We start from the raw sequence: 19,400 nt of genomic DNA, 5'->3' as shown, positions 1-19,400 counted from the left end.
CCTGTGCTTTGTCTGCTTCCCTGGCTGCCAGGGCCAGCTCTACAGTTTTTGCTGCCCCAAGCACCACACAGAATTGCTGCCATGGGCAGTGGGGGCAGTCCGTGTGCCCTTAGGGCGGCATGCGTTTCTGCTGCAGAGGCAATTAGGCGACAGCTAAACATAAAAGCTGCTGCAGAATTGCCGCAGGGGAAATGCGCCTGCCGCCCTAAGGACACACGGACCGCCCCCACTGCCTGCGGTGGCAATTCAGCACACTGCTTGGGGGCAAAACAACAGGGACTGCCGCCCCTTGCCCAATGCCGCCCCAAGCACCAGCTTGGAATGCTGGTGCCTGGAGCCGGCCCTGCTTGCGGGGGGGCCTGAGAAGGTGTAAATTACCCCAGCACCGCCTCTCCTCGGGACCTGGCCCAATCTCTGTACCACCAGCTCTTTTAATGGGGTTGGAGCCAGCAGGCCTGCGGCTGGGAACAGACAGGGGCAGTTTCTTCCTTCCCAATCGCAGGCGGCCCCGGGGCAGGATTTGCTGCTGGGCTCCTGCTTTTGTTGCCGGGCCTGGTTCCCCGCGCAGGGGGCGGGGCCTGCGAAGTTTGGGCTAGAACTACCTTTTGTTGTCAGCTGGGAGCGACGTCAGGGGCCGCTGCGCTCCGCGAGTTGGTGTCCACATGTGACCAGCTGAAACTAGTTCTGAAGACACAAAGGGAAGGAGCTCAGGAGCGCGGCGGCGGGGAGCGAGCGATTAACCCCCGGGAGCCGCGCGGAGACCGAGCACCGCAGCAAAGCGCAGCGCCCAGACAAGTAAGTGCAGCGCCGGAGCGCAGGGCAACGCTCCCGCTGCCGGCGGCTCCTCGGGATGGGGGACGCGGCTCAAAGCCCCCGCCAGCGCGGGCAGCAGCCCGGAGTCTCGCCAGCCCAGGGCCCGGGACGGGTTCCCGGGGAATATTGATCCGCGCAGGAGGGGCTGCCTGTGGGGGGAACCAGCAGCTCCTCGCAGCGGCTGTCACCTGCCGGGCACGCTGGGACCAGCGAGGAGTCGCGGTGCATCTAGAACTCCGGGGGGGTAACCTGCTGCCCAGCCCCCTCCGCACAGAAAAGAGGGATCTGTGCCCCTGCCCCTCTGGCCACCAGGACACCACCCTAATGGGCACCTTAGCGGTGCCCAGTGCCTCAGGGAGGCAGAACTCTGTCACTGACTCGCTGTGTGACCTGGGGCAAGTCCGTGCTCCGTGCCTCAGTTTCCCCACCCCCGAACAAGGGGCTCGCGGGTCTTCCCTCGGGGAGGCGAAGGTGAAGTGCTGTGAGCTGCAGGGGGCCCGGGAAAGGAAATGAATCCTTGGCACCGCCGCTGGTGCCCCTGGCCCCTCTGCCTGGGTGGACTCGGGGTTCCCCGGGCTGCCGTGCCTCAGTGCCCAGCCCTGATCCCGTCCTAGGACCCACCAAGCACGTTCCCGGGGGGATCGCTCGGAGCCGGCATCCCGACCCCTCGCGCGGTTCATCCCCAGCTCTGGCTCGTGGCCCCTCTCCAGCCTGCAGCGGAAGAAGGCGAGCCGGCTCTTTCTCCGTCCCCAGCGGGGGTCCCACTGGGCGCGGAGCGGGCTGCGCTCCCCCCGCTGCACTAGAGCTGGACTCCGCCACACCAGGGCTCTCCAGGGGCCGCTCCGCAGGAAGAAAGCCCCAGAGGCCCGGCTGCAGCAGGGCCCGGACTAGTCTCACCCTCCTGTGATCCTCCCCCCTGCCCAACTCTCCAGTATCGGGGGAGGGGGGAGCGGAGGGCTCTGGGCTGTGACCCTCCCCCCCAGCCCGAAGGCTAAGGCGTGGGCTGCTGGGGGCTCTGTTCTGTGTTACACTCCTACCCCGGGGACCTGGGAGGCTGGGGACTGGGCTTTCAGGCTGGCCCCCCGGGCTCCCTTGCTGGGCTGAGTTGTGGGCGTGGGAAGAGTGTTGGGCCCACCAAAGTCCCTGCCTGCTCTGGGCACAACCCAGTTCTCACAGTCCCTGTAGCGACTCCCCGTGCTCTGCTGTCTGCGGCTGCCTGCCTGGTGTGTGCCTCCCATCCCTCTACAGCACCTCCACTAGCTCCCGGGCCATTGCTCCAATTGCCTCCTTAAAACTGCCCATGGACGGCTCCAGCCAACCACCCAGACCTTACCTCTCTCCTCCCTGCCCTCCTCTGGAGAGGCCTTCCCCATCTCTGTCCCCTCACGTGCTCACCATGGGTTGTGCAAGAGCCTTCTTCTCTACAGCATCTGGAGCAGCTTCCCCACCTTGCCTCTCCTGTCTCCCACTCTGGTAACACCTACCCCGGGGTGGGGCCAATCCCCAGAGATTGCTAGCTGTGACCAGAGGTCTGTAGAGTGACAGGCTCCCACTAGCTGAAAGGTAGGTGGAGAAGAGGAGAGGGTTAAGAAATCAGGGCTTGTCTACATCAGAAAGTTGCAGCGCTGGTGAGGGAGTTACAGCGCTGCAACTTAGGAGGTGTACACATCTGCAGGGCACCACCAGCGCTGCAACTCCCTGTTTGCAGCGCTGGCCATACTCCCGTTTTGTCTCGGGTGTAGAGGATCCAGCGCTGGTGATCAAGTATAGACACTTACCAGCGCTTTTCTTGACCTCCGTGGAATAAGCAGGTATCCAGCATACCTGAGGAAGCCTCTGGTATCAAGCTGGTCTCCTTCCCCGGCTTGCTCTCGCATTCCCCGAACCCCCGAGCAAGCAGGTCTCCTTCCCTGAGGTTTGCAGGGTGGTTCGGGGAATGCGAGAGCAAACCGCGGCGAAGCTGGTCTCCTTCCCCGCGTTTGCTCTCTCGTTCCCCGAACCCCCGAGCAAGCAGGTCTCCTTCCCCGCGGTTTGCTCTCTCGTTCCCCGAACCCCCGAGCAAGCAGGTCTCCTTCCCTGCGGTTTGCAGGGTGGTTCGGGGAACGCGAGAGCAAACCGCGGCGAAGCTGGTCTCCTTCCCGTTTGCTCTCTCGTTCCCGAACCCCCGAGCAAGCAGGTCTCCTTCCCTGCGGTTTGCAGGAGGGTTCGGGGAACGCGAGAGCAAACCGCGGCGAAGCTGGTCTCCTTTCCCGGTTTGCTCTCCGCGTTCCCTCGAACCCCCCTTGAAGCCTCCCCAACAGCGCTGCAGTGTGGCCACATCTAACACCACTTGCAGCGCTGGTTGCTGTAAGTGTGGCCACTCTGCAGCGCTGGCCCTATACAGCTGTACTAATACAGCTGTAACAACCAGCGCTGCAAAATTTTAGATGTAGACATGGCCTCAGCCTCGTGGAAAGCCCCAGCACAGGTGTCTTGAAAGGCAGGATCAGAATGGGGGGAAGGGAGGGGAATCTAGCCCCACAGTGTGGAAGCTGCAGGAAGGTCAGGGAGCATGAGGAGGGAGCTACAGGTTAACTACAAGAAGGAGCGGGGCGGTTTGGTTGGTGAAGCTCAGATAGAAATGGCCCAGGAAGCTGTTGGGTGAGCAGGGAGTGCTGCTCTCATGCACTTTGCTGAGAAGAGGAAGGGGAGAGAGCAGCAGAATGAGCTGGGAAAGGTCTGGGGGGAAGGAGATGCCCACACAGGCAGTAATGGGGGAGCAGGAACCAAAGGACACTGGAGGGAAGGGATAATTGGAAGCTGGCTGTGCTGGAGGAGGAGGTGCTGTTGTGGGTACCCTCGTGGACTGGGGCAGATAAAGAGAACTCCATGGATTCCTTTGCCAAGTGGTGGTTGGGGGAGAAAAGTCTCACCAGATTGGCAGAGGGAGCAGGAGAGGCAGGACTTTGGGGAGATTCCAGGAGGGCATCTGTAGAGTCTATGAGAAATCTCCCAGGGCTGGATGGCTATGGAGCTAGGGCACTGTCTGGGTCTGGATCTGCAGGGGAAGGCGAGGCTTGAACGGGCCAGATTTGCAGGTCCTTGGGAAGGAGAGGTTGGGTGGTGGGGACTGTGCTCTGTGCAGGAGGAGGTGTTAGAGTGACCTGATGACACGGGAGTGAGGAGAGCTGGCAGCTGAGACACTTTCTGCTTCATTCTGCAAAATCCAAGGAAGCCCAAGAATGGTGCCACCTCATGTCCAGGGGAAAGGACTGAGTGTAACAGGGGAGAAAACAGCCCATGGTGATACAGCCTCATGCTACAGAGCAGCTGCCATCGAGTCAGACCTGGAGGCTAGTGCATGCTGAGCACATTGAACTGCCCTGCCCTGGCCCCAGAGCTGGGGCTATTCACTAGTACAGGGGTGGGCAGACTTTTTGGCCTAAGGGCCGCATTGGGTTTCGTAAATTGTATGGACGGCTAGTTAGGGGTGGGGGTCGTGGCCCGGCCCCCACCTCCTATCTGCCCCCTCTCCTAGGACTCCTGCCCCATTCAACCCCCCTGTTCCCTGATGGCTCCTCTGGGACCCCTGTCGCCTGACTGCCCTCAGACCCCCGCTGCCCCAACCAACCCTCTCTCATTGCTGACAACCCCCCAGAACCTCTGCCCCATCCAACCACCCCTTCCTCCCTGTCCCTGACTGCCCCCCAGAACCCCTGTCCCTGACTGCCCCCTGCCGCCCCATCCAACCCGCCCTCCTTCTTGACCACCTCTCAGGACCCCTGCCCCCATTCAACCCCTTGTTTCCTCCCCGACCACCATCCACACTCCTGCCCCCTGACCACCACCTTGAACTCCCCTGCCCTCTATCCAACCCCCCTTGCTCCCTGACCCCTTACCATGCTGCCTGGAGCCAGGCCATGCTGCCGCCACCACGCAGCACAGAGACCGGGTAAGGCCAGTCTCTGCAGCTGCACTGCCCCAGAAGCTCACAGCCTCGCTACCCAGAGCATTGCATCCGCAGCAAAGCGAGTGAGCTGAGGCTGCAGGGGAGGGGGGACAGCAGGGGAGGGGCTGGGGGTGAGCATCCCAGGCCAGGAGCTCGGAGGCCGGGCAGGACGGTCCTGTGGGCCAGATGTGGCCCACGGGCCGTAGTTTGCCCACCCCTGTACTAGAGCAACATCTGCACTCACCCTGCTAGGGCCATTATGGGAAGGGAAGAGCATCTGGCCCTATGGGACAGAGGACAGAAGGGAGTCAGGACAGAGAGGGTCAAAACCAAGGAGATGCTGAAGACCCCAGTGAGGATGAAATCCAAGGAGATGCTCAGTGGCGAGGAAGGAGGGGTCAAGGCAAGAAGCCTTAGAAGGTGTGGAGGAAGAGGGCAGTGGGGTGCTCAGAGGAGGAGAATGGCTTGGAAACACCTAGGGGGATGTGACTACTGAAGGAGAAGGATGTCTTGGAGGGGAGAGGGGAATGGCATTAGAGCAGGGGGCTGGTCTCAGCATGGTATAGAAGGTCAGTGGCCTTCCCTGAAAGGGCAGATTTAGCAGGAGGTGCATGTGATGGGTGGGTAGGCAGCCAGCCTCTCCAGTCTCCCTCCCAGCTGCTGCTTTAACCACAGGCAGCCAGGCTCCTGCAAACCAGGGCTGAATGGGAGGCTGTGGAATGAATCGGCCCATCCCAGGTAGTAAGGGGCAACAGGCAACCCCTCTCCCCTTAGAATAGGTGCTTTTCCCTACTACGAAGGGCAGGTTATCATGGTCCCTGGCAAAAGCTCACTAACCCCGTACCATCCTGCTCTCTCACCAGCCCCAGAGCGTTAGGGTACCAGCCCCTTGTTGCATACAACGAGACCATGAGGAAGGTTTAGCATCCCCTGCCCTGGCTCCCTTTGGTACTGAGATCCTGGCAGGGAGGATGTGCTGCTCCCATCCCTGGGGAGTAAGAGCTGCTCAGCTTTAGAGAAAGCACTAAGGTTCCAAGGGGGGTGGGGGGGATTAACCCCCTTCTGCCCCTGCCCTATGCTTCACGGACTCGGAGGCTCAGCTGTCTGACCCAGCTGCAGTGTGAGCCAAGCAGAGGGGTCCCCGTGTTGAAAGGGGTGTAGATAGGATTAGCAGCACAGCTATGTTCCTTACTCCCTAGGGTCTCTCAGGGTCTTTCCAGGCAGCAGCCACAAGAACCAGAGGTCTAGTGGCTGCAGAGGGAGCAGTCAGGTATGGAGGCAGGGGAAGTATGCAGGAGTGGCAACCACAGCTGGCATTGCCTGGCACAGAGTGCAGATCAGATGGGGTCCCAAGGCCCCTCATTATTATGTTTGGCATTTCAGATTCCATTCCAATATCACCCAGAGGTCTGATCCAAAGTGAGTGAAATCTTTGGCAATGAGAGATGCTGCCAAAATCTGTATAAACTCTCACAGCTCAGCATGGACAGCCTGCTTGGGAGAGAGCAGGCATGAGGGATAGGTACCCTGGATTTGAACATCTGAGGAGCCAAACTCATGAACGATGTAACCAGCCAGCAAGGGGGCAGGTGGAGTCAGTTGCAAAAAGGACCAACAGTTTTGCAAGCACATTTCAAGTTATTTTTATCTGGAATTGGAACCATCAGGGGGCTGAAATTATTCTAAATATTGTTGTTCCCGCCTTTTCTCCACAGAATACCATAGACTGCATAATGGCCAGAGTTTATCTCCAATGGTTGGGGGGGTTTTTTGTTTTTTTTTTTTTTCCCAACTCAGGCACATGGATGGAAAGTGACTTGCATAGCAACTCATTTGTAGAGCTTGGCACCGAACTCAGAACTCCTTGCTCCGTAGGCCAGGGCTTTAGCCAAGCCTGTCCACCCCCTGCCCTGTTTTGCTTGTCTGTCCTACGCTTGTCTGTCACTGGGACAGCACTCGGAAACTAGTGTTTAGCTGCTGACCCTGCAAGGGGAGCTCAGACACAGAGTTCTGGTAGGTCACACTGAAATGAGGACTCTTGTTTTGTTTTTGGAAGTGTTTCCTGGGAGTTTTGCTCACAGGCAGAAGACAGGGTAGTGCATCCTGCCTCCAGAAGTTGGAGGACATGCTTACTGTGCACCAGGGAGGGCAGTCATGCCTGTGTGGCATCCCAGCTGCAGAGAAGGCTCTCACACCTGTTCTGGGGGCAGGGAAGAAGTTGAGGGATATAGCAGAAAGGAGACTGGTACTAGAAGAGCAGAAGAAACAAGGAGACAAAGTCCATAATGTAGAATGGACTAACTCCATGGAGAGTTTTAAAAATAAGGATAGCCAGTTTGCACTGAGCAGCCAGTGAAGAGGTCTGCAAGTATTGGAGGCTGGAGAGGAGGGAGCTGCATTAGCCCAGGCCAGAGGAGGTGGGAATATTGCCTTGAGCAAACTGGAGACTGTGTTACACAAGGCCACGTTGTAGAGGTGGGCAGAGGATAGCCCAGGGCCAAGGCAGAAGCAGAGGTTACAGAGTGGAGGTGAATGGGAGAGTCTGAGTAAAAGGGGAGATAGTTTGAAGGTGCTGCTCTGAGGCCCAGTAGGGAATTGGATATGACACTGTCTCGAGGGGGGCTCTTAGTTACCTTTAGTCCCATCCACTCCCAGCAGGAGGTGCTGTAGAGAGCAGGGCAGCAGTGTTGGCTGTAGTGAGCTCCCAGCCTCTGCCTCCGGAAGGTGGGCTGTTCTGGCTCATTCTCAGTGCTGAGCTCTTGTCCTTGCAGCCTCTTTGAGGAGAGTTTGGTGGGAAGGGGCTTGAGCTCGTTCTGGCTGGTGCTGGGTTCCCCAGGATAATTCCCAGCTGAGGTGGGGAAAGCGGAAGGCGGCTCTCGTCCCCTCAGCTCTGCCTTCAACCAGCCAGGCTGTGTAATTGTCTGTGACAGTTCAATTCAGAGTGAAGCCGAGAGCTTCACAGCAACGGACACACAAAAGGTGAGTGCACTGGAGCCTGAATAACGAACGGAGCTGCTTTCCCCAGCCTGCTGCCGGAGTGACCCTGTGGGGGAAGGGAGCGAAAGTTGACCCAGTGTTTCTCCCCCCACACTGCCCCCAGTGTGTCCCCTCCTATAACAGGCCTGCAGGGAGGGTCTCACACAGCAGAGGCAGTTGATTCACTGGAGCCAGGGTAGGTGTGCTGCCATCACACTTGGGAGCTGCCTAGTCATAAGCAACAGTGAGAAGGTGTATGCCATGTTTTCCTGGTTTACTGGGGCTTGTAGGTGGGGAAAAGGGGCTGACAAGTGAATAGCCTGGCAATGCACTGGTACAGGGCAGAAGGTGAAGCCAAAACAGAGCTGCACCCCCTGCATATGGACCTAGTGGGAAGCATCACATCTGCAAATGCATTGGCTCCAAGCAGCTGTAACCTTAATGCTCAGCTAATCCCCTCCCCTCCTAGTACCTGGATTTCACCTGCTCCGGGCTTGGCGGTTGCCATTTCCATGTATAGGGGTTTTCTCCCTCTTCTGCACAAGCTGCCTGGGGCCTGTCCCCTCCTGTTTAAGCTCCAAGCCTGGGTGAGGTGTGTGGGATTTGTAATGGCAAGACTGGGGCCTGGCATTCCAGAATGGGACAAAGTCTGGACCCACAAATCCAGCTGGCTCAGCACCTCTAAGAATCAAGCATCACTTTGGAAAATGGGGCTTTTAATGACATAATTTCCAGGGCAACCTCTGCTTGACACCCTCTCCCTCTCCCCCTATCTCTTCAGTCAGAATGATGCCTCAAGCTAAAAAAGCATTGTGATTAGTAGCTTAATGCAGTCCCTGCTGCCTTGATCTTTCTGCTAGCTGGGAGCCTGGGCTTCAGGTGCAACCTGTCTGGTTCCCCCTGGTGGTGAAGTTGTACCTATTTATTTAATGTGCATGTCACCCTCTGGCATTGTTACCCACCAGCCCCTTGGTATTGGCCCTTGGTGGGTGTAGGGAAAGTTGGCATTGTCACTGGCTGTACCAGCTCAATGTGTCTATTGCTGTCCTTCATGGAACTGCCACCAGTGGGGAAAACAGCAGAGGAATTCTCGTTGGTCATGGGAAGAGCAGGTGAAAAGCTGTTGCCCATCCCCCTACTGCCAGGACCTGGCACTGCTCTGCCAGGCCCCTTTGTTCACACCCACAGTGCTGCGGGATCTCCTAGAGCTATGAGGAGGGGACAGATGCATGGATGTCAGCAGCAGCTCAGATCCCACCAAAGAAAGGACAGCTTTCTGCAGAACAGCTCTAGAGAAGGCTCCAGAGCTAGATTTCAACCCCATCCGATGTAGGAGCATCCAGGCTTAGTTAGGATTCAGTCTACAGTAGAAACAGGTGAGCTGGGGAATTCTGAGTCTGGATTCTGTGTCCCACCCTCCAGGTCTCTGATTTGGAGTAGGACCCATTTCTAGCCACCTTATTTACTGGAAACTAACAGGGTATAGTGAGTAGGCGGAGAGTTGAGTCAAGCCACTGACATGCCAACGCAGGCACACTGTGCCTCTGACTGCAACCCTAGCCAGGGGCCCTCTCAGAGAAGTCAGCAGAGGTGGAGCTAAAGTAGAAACTCAGTCAACTTAACAATGTACCCACTACTGCTCAATAGTGCAAACACATGCACAGTCCCACTGGGCACATACTCCCTCCATACACATACATGCTCCCCCATCATGCATCCACAGATGCATGCCACACACGCTCTCCCACTGTGCACAAGTTCCTCCACTGCACATTCAAACACAGAGGCATGTGCATGTACACCTGTAACACTGACAGCCCTCCCCAGTCATTGGTGGACAGGACTGAACCTGAGGCTCTGGAGCTTAGTGAATGAGCCTCTACCGCGAGAGCTAAAAGCCAACTGGCTGTTAGCTAAGGCTGTCGAGCAGACTCGTGATCTCTCTCTCTAAGTGGTCTCCATGCCACTAGATGGGCCAGAACACCACACCCAGGAAATGTGTGGGTTACACATGCACAGCTCCTACGTCCATGTCTTCCCCCTCCCCCTACACAGCCTGGCCTTCTGCATCCATGGTCCCTTTGTGGCAATATGGTAATGGACTGACATTAAGGGAGCCAGCAGGGGGAGCAGCTTCACTTCTAAAGCTCCACATGAGCTCCACATTGTGTGGGTTTTTTTTTTTTAATCTTCTGTTTTAGTTCTCAAAAACTGATGGTTGTGGTTTTTTTCTGCCCTGGATTCTTTTGGAGTCGGATAAAGGTTCCATGGCAGCTGCCATCCCCCCAGCGTCGGGGATATTTGGCGTGGGCGAGGTGGCCTGCTGAGCGCTGGATAAAAGAGGCACTGGGAAATGTGGGCATGGAAGGGGGCTGGGGAATCACTAGGGATGGGGAGTAGGGAGCAGAGGCTCATTACTACCAGCGGACAAACAGGACAAACAGCTTTCCAAGGGCCTGAGCAGCACAAATTCCACCCTCAGGCAGATTGGCTTTCCCAGCCTCCTCTTGGCTGCTCCTGGTTTGAAGCTGGGGGGGATTGTGATGTTAATGTACCAACCCACACCTTGTACCAGGAGGCCTGAGCCCTCTTCCCACCCTGATACTCACCAGAAGGGGTTCCACCAGCAGAAGGGGGACAGAAAACGTGACTCCAGGGAAGCCGAAAAGCAGGGCCCAATCTTGCACTTTCCACCACCATGCATCAATGGGAGCTTGGAGGAGAGGGGATGAGAAAGGATCAGGCCCAAGTGTTCTGCGAAGCTAAGGGCCTTCTCTAACTTGTGCACAGGGCCTGGTTTTTCACAGCAGAGCCTGTAGAGCCCAGAAGAGGCCAGAGTCTGGCCACTTCCACAGCGAAACCTGACCCTCCGTTCACAGATGCATATAAAGATAGTTACAGCTGTGTGGTGATCTGTGACCCTCTCAGGGTGGGCTCTGCGTGTGGCTGCGAGTTGCCTCCTCACCAGGCTGGTGTGGACAAGCCCTGGCTGGTACCTTTGGCTGCCCCCTCTTTTTCACTCTCCGGTTTCCTTCACCTGGAAACCAGCTAGGGTTGCCAGTTTTGGTTTTACGTATTCCTGGAGGTTTCATCGTGTGACAATCTTGAATTAACAATTAATCTTCGATTCTTGGAGTCTCCAAGACAATCCTGGAGGGTTGGCAACTTAAAACCAAAGTCTGCTCACGTCTGGGTGGTGACATGCCCATCCAGATGTGCCTTCCTGGCTGGTTCAGAGAGGAGGTGACTGCCTTTTGATGTAGGCAAGACCTTGGGATTCCCAATGGTTTGTATTCATTTAGCATATGAAGGCTCTGCTCACCCCCCCACCCCCACCGCCAGCCCTCACCCCCCAGCCCTTCTCCGCTAGGAGCTGACTTTCCTCTTTGTTCATGCCTGTGGAACCCTGAAAGTCAAATCCCCTCAGGCCCCCTGCTCCTGATCAAGGTGGGTCTGAGGAGGCAGCATTTAGACTACACTGAGTTCCCAGAGGGACATGCATGCTGGACCCACTGCCTCATGCCCATAGGCCCAGTATTGAGGCCAGCAGCAGGATAAAGGGGATTGAGCTGCTGGAACACTGGGGAATTCATTATTGGAAGGGGGGCTGCTGCTTCTCACCCAGCTTGAGGGATAGGCTGGAGAGGGTATCTGGGGTTACCTTATCCATCCCTTACTCCGTAGTGGGAAGGACTCACCACTCCTTCTTACATGCAACTCTGTAACCAGAGGTAGCATCTATTTAAATGTGGCTTCAGCCACCCCACTGGGAGCACTGACCATCCAGCTTGAAAGGGGAGAATTGGGGTGGGAGCTGGATTGCACCATGGACCCTCTGCAGCCTCTGTCTATGTCTGAATGGCCCACAGCCTGGAGGGCTTGTAAGTTGGGAACACACAGGCTGGGGAGTCTGGCCCTGTCACACTCACTGTTTGTTGATCTGTGGTGGCAAGCCAGCCTCACTTTCCTCCAGACTACAGTGGCTGTCTGTGTCCCATCCCTGTCCCCAAGTCTGGCTTAGGAGCCTCCCAAATACTGCAGTTGGTGAGGCTCCCACTTGACACACACAGCCCTAGGAAGGCCCCTGACTCCCTCCTGCTAGGCCAGGACAAGCATTAGGGCTAATGGAGCTCAGAGTGGTAGTCTCTCCCTCATTTCCTGTCTCTCAGTCCCTCCTCCAGCCCTGGGCTTTGCCTAGGGAAGAGAGATCTCAGCTCAGAGTTTGGGGCTGCACGTTTCCAGCTCTGTCCTGCAGAGTGATACACTGGGGTTGTGAGGAGAGTCCAGTGGGGGCTGCACAGAAGAGAGTGACCCAGACACACTCCCCATAGCCCACGCAATCCTGCCCATCAGTTCCAGAACCACCTTCCCCTCCCCACCATCAGCCCCATGTCCTGCTCCTCACATGTACCATCCCTCACACCTGGGTCCTCCTAGTGCACAGGTTTGGCTTTCTGTGCTGATATATCTCCCTTCTTCCACACAGAATGCAGATCCGTGGGCTCTTCCTCCTCCTGGTGCTGATCCTCCTGGCTGCAGCCTCTGAGGCTGGTAAAAACAAGAAAGGTGAGGGGCAAACTCATGGCAGCTTAGGAAGAGAACTTGTCCCTCATCCTATACTCCATGGGGCTGGATATGGGTGGGGGCAGGGGATGTTCATGTCTCTGGCTGCAAGTGAGGGAGGGCAGGACTCCTGTCTCTGGGGCCAGCTGCTGTTCTGTATCCTTCGGAGTGACTGCCTGCTCCCTCCTCTGCCCTGCAGACAAGGTGAAGAAGAACGGCTCCGATTGTGAGGATTGGCGCTGGGGGCCTTGCACCCCAAACAGCAAAGACTGTGGTGTGGGCTACCGCGAGGGGACCTGCAAGGAGGAGACTAAGAGACTCAAGTGCAAGATCCCCTGCAACTGGAAGAAGGAGTTTGGAGGTGAGTGCACAGCCCCATTCCAGAGACTCACCAGGCTCAGAGGGCAACCAGGGACCACCAGCTTCCCATGGCTGTGGGAAACTGGCAGGACTTTTGTCCAAAAGCTGGAGTCTTTGTGGTTGTTGTCCCTTTAACATATAGGAGCCCCAATATTAGCCTTCTCAGGACCATACAAGCAGCTAGCCAGGAGCCCAAGTGTGGATCTATGACCTGACCTTCCACTGCCTTGCACCCAATGTGCTAATGTATCTGTGTGTCTCATAGAGCCTGCATGTCCCCGTATGCAATGGTCTGGCCTGGCCATTCCCACCTGGCAGAGGATTGCATGGTGGGACATGTAGTCTTTGCAGACCATACCTTTGTTAAAGGCTGGGATGGCCATGAGCTGCACAGTGGGTACTCCTGGGTTCAGCACGTCTGTGAGATAGGGTCTCTTTCCCTGCCGAAGGGAAAAGAGCAGTGCATTGTAGGTGCAATGCAATGGATGAAAGGCTAGACACAAGTCAGATTAGCTCTGCCATAGGAGCAATAGCCGTTGCTGAGCTCTCCACTTCCCAGAGAAGGTAGGCACCTGGCCAACACTGGGGATGGGTGAGGCCTAAATGAGCAGAGACTAATCCTAGCTGCAGGGTGCCAAATTCAACTGCTGCTATTGGACTCCATTTGGGAAGACCCTTGCAGAAAAGGTTCTGCAGGCCACATTAGGCCCTTGGTGACACCTAGGGATATCACGCTGTATGGGCCATTGATCTGACCCAGTGCATCAGGGGCAGGTTAGATACACCATAGTCTAATGCAGAATGGGGTTCACCAGACAGTCCGACCCAGTAGTACCACGCAACCGATCTTTGCTTTACACTTGCCCAGCTTGTGAGTCCTGCTTCCCTTTCCAGAAGTTCAGACCTGGGGACCATTCTTGCCAAGTCCCCTCCGAAACTATACTAACTGGTGCTGCAATCATCACTTGAGCTGGGGGATGGGGACTGGGGCGAATAGCCTTATCTGCCTTTGCCCTCCAGCTGCCTCACTGCAACTCACCATTTGGGTATCAGACTTTTGGAATGGCCTGTTCGTTGAGACGGACCCGTGAAAAACAGAGTTCAGGTGTCAAGTCCCCATGAGGGAGCATGAGAGCTATACAGATGCTATCAGGGTGTTGCATCCATGTGACATGGGGCAGTAGTGGCCCCACATTCTGCATGTGGCTGGTGGTATTCACTCAAGTGGGATGACCCAGTGTCTTGCAGGGCCGGAAGAGGCAGTGTGGTTGCTGGCTGGACTAATGTGAATGCAATATCAGGCTGTTAGATTGAGCAGCATGAACATAGTTTGGCCGCCAGCCCAACACTGTTCCTGCGGCTCCTAACGGGCAGCCATTTACTCTGGGCCCTGCATAGAACTAATGCCTCCAACCTCTCTTCCAGCTGACTGCAAGTACAAGTTTGAGAGTTGGGGCGGGTGCGATGCTGCCACAGGTCTAAAGGCCCGTTCAGGTACCCTGAAGAAAGCCCTGTACAATGCCGAGTGTCAGGAGACCATTCAAGTGACCAAGCCCTGTTCTCCCAAGACCAAGTCAAAATCCAAAGGTCAGTCCCCAACACTGGAAGTCCTTATTCCACCTCCGCGTGGGAAGAGCCGTTGTATGTCGGGTCCATGACACATTCAAGAGGAATGCAGCCATCCCAGCTGGGGATGCGATCCTGTTGGATCTCCCAAGCTAAACTGGGTCTGTCTGGATTGCACTTCCAAGGACAGCCCTACCACTGCAGAGTGGTGCTGGTGATTCATTAGGAAGGGCTCTGAGTCAGTCCTGATCCTGTGTGCTGGCAGGGTCTATGGAGCTCTCTGCAAATGCAAGAGTAATCTGTTGGAGGAAACAGAACACTCAGGTCCTGGATACATGGGCTCCTTAAGATCCTCGTTCTTTTCACAAGAGCTGGGTTTTTAACTCTACCCTGCTGAAATTCCTATTCAGATCATTACATTCCACAGGGCTCCAAATCCCATTACAGGAGTCTCTAGGTGAAATCCTGTCTCCAGTGGCAAAACTCCCATGGACTTCAGTAGAGCCAGGATTTCACCCTCTCTCGCTCCCTTTCTTAACTAGTGTGTTGCATCGCAGTGCACCCTACAGAGAGTTGCATTTCAATGGGGCTTAAGCAATTTCTGCTTATAAAACCTGAGAGGCATTTTGAGATCCTTCAAGGTGTGAAAGGCTCCCAGTCCCTTCTCACTGCTGGTCATTAAAGGGTCTTGATACAGTTTGCTTGTGCCCACTAGAGTCACAGCTGTAGCTGGGAACTGCCATCTCTGCTTGCCATCTACTTTTGAGTGCAAGATAGTGGTATATAGATTGAGCTGATTTCCCCAATGCCTGGGCAGGCCTCACTCTGACTGTGACCAGGACATGACCAGTTGTTGGATGTTCTCCCCTGCTATTGCCCTGCCAGCCGAACCTGGTCACTGCACCCCCAAAACACAACCCAGGTTAGTGCAAATAATACAGTGCCTCCTGGTATGTCAAAGGACAGGAGGTCTGGGTGATCCACCAGCAGACGGTAGCGTCACCTGGCTCTGGAGATGGCAAGCACTGTACACACTGAGCAGAGACTTTCCAGGCAAGTGCACTGACTAGCAGGGTTCACCCTCCCTTGGTCCTGGTTGGATTCACTGCAGCTGCCTGGCCTATGTGCCACTTCAGCCAAAACCCAAGCCAGTGGTGTGCAGGCAGCTTTGTACCAGGTCAGCTACAGACATGCTGAAGTGACCTCTTCAGATACAATGGGGTCATCCCACAGATGCACTAACTCATGTCTTGTTCCATTGTTTCAAACAGCCAGGAAAGGGAAGGGGAAGGACTAGAAGGGATGGGCCGACCCTCCCATCTCCTAGACACGGTGCCTGAACCCATCTGGACATACACCACTCGGCGCTGCAGCATGGTCCCTCCGCTCGGCGATGTTTTGCCAAATTCCATTCTTCCTCCTCCCCAACTTCATCCTTAACTGTGAAGCCTTTTTTAATCACTAGTTGTGTAGAGACCAAATCCGCCCTCGCCTGAAGGAGGTGCTGTTTACCTTCCCCATACCCGCTCTGTGCCACTGTTTGGCACCTTTATTTGGACCCCAGTGTTCCCTTTGCCTCTGTTTCCAGCTATTCAGTGCGATGTGTGTGGGGTGCTCTGGGCTGGGAGCAGCTAGAGCCCTTCACGGTTTTGTTGCAGCTAAGTGGCCTTTGGCACGTCTCTGGCAAGGTCATGACCTGTCTGATTCACAGTGGTGCTTTAAGGAAAAAGAAAAGCTAACCACTAAATTAGCAAGTAATCCGGTCACAGAAGGCAGGTATGATGAGAGCATGAAGGAATGAGCCCCAGTGCATGGCTGGGCTCATGTGCAATGGAAACATTTGGAGATGTGTCTTGTTATTTCTGGTTTCCTTGACTTCGCAAGAGGCATGATGTGTGCCTCCCAGCGGTGGTCTGCTGCGTGCCTTTAGCCTCCCCCACTTCACCTGCATTTGCTCACAAGTTGTTCACCTGAGGACTGGCCTCTTTGGTCAGGGTGACCCCTTCCTACTGCCTGCTTTTCCACCAGCAGGTGCAAACCCAAGAGTCCTGCAGCAACCAGGAAAGAATCTCCCCCACGTTCATGGGCCTTTCCCTTTTCTCTTCCTTTCCCTTCTATTTCTTCTAATCCATGTCTGTGCCGGGACACTGTGGCCTGTCCTTGTTTTCCACTCTCACACAGGTGTTGTGCCAGCCCTTGCCACTTCTGGAGTTTTTTTTTTCTTTTCCAATAAAAGTCTTTGAAAAAACAAACCCATCTCTAGTACACATTCTGCTTCTGTGCTGGGAACTCTGCCGTGGTGCTAACCAGGAGAGGCTGTGACATACTAGGTGCAGTGATGGTTATTGCTGGATCAGGCCAGTGGCTGCTGCCTAGCCTGGCTGGTTAGCCAGGGCTCCACTGAGGTGGTTGGGCCAGGACTCTGTTAAACTGAGCCTGACTTAGTTGAAGGAAATAAGCCAATAGTGAGGTAGGAAAGGGCAAGCAGAACAAGAATTTCAGATAGTCCGGCATCAAGCAGCTATAGCTACCTGTGGCACTGCAGATCTTGCTCTCTACCCATGGGAATGCTGGGAGCAAAGCTCCTACATGAGGTTAAACCTCCATGAGGGAAAGGTGCAGAAACCAGATAGTTACCAAGGGAGGCGGGCTTGGTTGCAGTTTACGGTGCCAGTCTATTACTTATTATGTTGGAGAAGGGTTGCATTTGAAAGGAGGCTTCCTGGCTTGGCTAAGCATTGGAACAAATCCCCCCCTTGGGGAGACGCATGAGCTGGCTGGAGTTTCCCCTGAGCTCCATTTGCTCAGGAACTCTTGAAGTCTTGAGATCATGACTGAAGGATGTCAGTGACTCAGGCAAAGGTTATGGGTCTATTACAGGAGTGGGTAGGTGACGTTCTGTGGCCTGTGAAGGGCAGGAGGTCAGACTAAATGATCATGCTGGTCTATGCATCTATGAATGCTGTCTGAGCTTTGTGCAAAGCTGGTAACCTCCCTGCACCCTGACAGGCCCTAAAAGCTTTCACAAGCCAGGTGACAGTCCAAGGTTCAGACTGGTTTTTCATAGGCACATGGAACAGTGAAGTCCCTTCTCTGATTGTCTAACCCCTGTTACAACTGGATGGAAACAGCTGGGTTAGGATGCTGGACTCCCACCTCCCCAGTCCTGCAGGTGATTAGTTACGGGACTAAAACACAAGATGGAGCCTACTACGAGCTATTCTGGTCACTGCATCTCCCAGCAGGAGGTGCTGCAGAGAATAAGGCAGGAGCACTTGTGGAGGAGCTCAGTTGTGCCGGTGCCAGTCTCCCACAGATGCTGTTTCAACCGGTGCTCTGATTCCTACAACGGAACACTGGACTAATCACCCAGGAATCCTGCTCCAGGGCCTGGGGAAATGCCTCAAAGTCACCATGGCTACGGCGCGTGGGGTAGGAGCCTGGCTATGAGGAAGCCACGGCTAGTCCAGGATTAGCCATTCCCAGCAAGCCTGGGAAAAGCAGCAGCTGAAGGGAAGTGACTGGAGGGGGTGGGTGGGACTTGCTGCCCAACTTGTTCCCGTGGCTGTTGTACACTGATTGAGGAGGACACACTGCTATGAGGATTGGTCTCTGCAGCCACTCAAGGCACGGCGAGGATGCAAATAGACTTAGGCTGCCAACAAGAGACTTAATGAGATGGTGTCAACCTCCAGAGAGATGGTGACTTCTCCCACTGCCCAAGGCCTGTGTTAGCCTCTGCGTGGCACAAGGCAGAGGGAGGCCTGCCAAGGACTTGGCATATGGCCAAGCCCCAAGGGGCTGCTTGTCAGACTTCCTGGCTCCTCTCTAGGAGCTCTGAACCCCGCTACAGGGTGGGTTGTGCTCTTCTCTCTCATGCTGCTGCCCAGGGAGTCAGAGACCCACCTGCCCCAAGAGGAGCGGCCCGCAATCTGCTCAAGCATGTCAGTCTGGCCTGCAGATGCCCAACAAGCTCCTGTCATGGTCCTTGGTTAGGCAGAATTTGGATGCCACATCCCCACCTTAAGAGAGCAATGAGTTAAATGCCATCAGCATCTTCTCTGCAGCTCCCTGATCTGCCGCCAGCTTTGTACTGAACTCAGAGGTACAGGACAGGAACCTGCTCCTCACTGTTTTAGTCTGTATCTAAGCACTCCAGCCTCCTACCGTCCCAATTCCCATTCAAAGGCAACACATCAGACGGGTAGCTGAGGAAACCAGGGGCCATTGGTACCAGTGTATCAAATGTTTCCCTTGTGCACATATTCTTTAAACCCACTCACCTCATTCCCCACCCAGTGTAGCTCTCTTAGCAATTATACTGCCCCATTGAAGAGGCTGGTGCCATCAGACATGGGGTTAGCTGAAGCCACTGCACCAGCCACTTGTGCTCACTGACATTCCTCAGCTATGGCAGAGTTATTGCTACCAGACCAGCACAGGGGTGGAGCTGAGTGAAACCAGCCCTAAGACCAATGAGAAGTTGCTTGGGCATATGCTGTGTATGGCATCCCCTAGGCAGAGTGTGCACTGGCCCCACAGGCCCCTCTGTGTTCCAGGCCCCCCCCACTCTTTGCAGCCCTGAGCCCAGACCTGACCTGCCCATGGTAGAGGTGTCAGGCCCTGTGACTGAGCAGCCCCAGAAAGCCTCTGAGCACAAACCACTGGAACAGGAAAGGACACATGTAACTGAATCAATTGACATTAATTTGCCTTAATGAAGCAGCTCATCTCCTTGCCAGCTATCCAACCAGAGCAAAGATCAGCTGCAACCCACTGGCCCATAAGCCAATTGCAAAGCCTGCCTCAGTCCAAATGCAGTTTTGTGTCTGTCACCAATAAAATAAAATGTACTACGAAGAGGGCATGTAGCTGCCTGAATTGCTGCAGCTGCAGCACAGACTGGTAGCCCAGAAACTCCACCCCTTGCCACCCCACCCCGCATGGTGATGAACAGCAAGACCACAGCTGCAGGCTTGGGCCAGCCTCACATGCAGCCCCTCCCAGCCCCTGCAAAAGGCGAGCATGAAACAAAGACGTAATAACATGGGGCACTGCTGCAGCAGACACATAGGGGCGAGGCCAGAGATGTCCTGGCCAGTAGGAGGTACTGAGGGAAGGAGATCAGGCTCTGTTCCAGGCAGTAGGGGCTGAAACAAAGGGGAAAGACCCTGCCCTAGAGTATAGAAGTTTG

The 19,400-nt window shown here is 55.4% G+C and overlaps 1 protein-coding gene across 1 annotated transcript; it reads left to right on the top strand.

Annotated features, from left to right (window-relative positions):
• The first annotated feature begins 629 nt into the window (after window positions 1-629).
• Window positions 630-16,451, top strand: MDK (midkine). The gene is made up of 5 exons (XM_030559925.1): window positions 630-795; window positions 12,204-12,283; window positions 12,480-12,641; window positions 14,066-14,227; window positions 15,478-16,451. The coding sequence occupies exons 2-5, from the start codon at window positions 12,205-12,207 to the stop codon at window positions 15,501-15,503; spliced, it is 429 nt and encodes a 142-aa protein (XP_030415785.1). The 5' UTR covers window positions 630-795; window position 12,204; the 3' UTR covers window positions 15,504-16,451.
• The last annotated feature ends 2,949 nt before the right edge of the window (window positions 16,452-19,400 follow it).

The sequence above is a fragment of the Gopherus evgoodei genome, chromosome 4 (genome assembly GCF_007399415.2).
Source record: "Gopherus evgoodei ecotype Sinaloan lineage chromosome 4, rGopEvg1_v1.p, whole genome shotgun sequence".
Taxonomy (NCBI): Eukaryota; Metazoa; Chordata; order Testudines; family Testudinidae; genus Gopherus; species Gopherus evgoodei.
The sequence above is the reverse complement of the archived record's forward strand: the minus strand, read 5'-3'. Positions and strand labels throughout refer to the sequence as shown.

What these genes read in the sequence shown, in the direction of transcription:
- MDK (XM_030559925.1), top strand. Translation starts at nt 12,205, where the DNA reads ATGCAGATCCGTGGGCTCTTCCTCCTCCTGGTGCTGATCCTCCTGGCT. An exon ending in GGCTGGTAAAAACAAGAAAG is followed by an intron (nt 12,284 to 12,479) that starts GTGAGGGGCAAA and finishes TCTGCCCTGCAG; the next exon opens with ACAAGGTGAAGAAGAACGGC. An exon ending in CTGGAAGAAGGAGTTTGGAG is followed by an intron (nt 12,642 to 14,065) that starts GTGAGTGCACAG and finishes CCTCTCTTCCAG; the next exon opens with CTGACTGCAAGTACAAGTTT.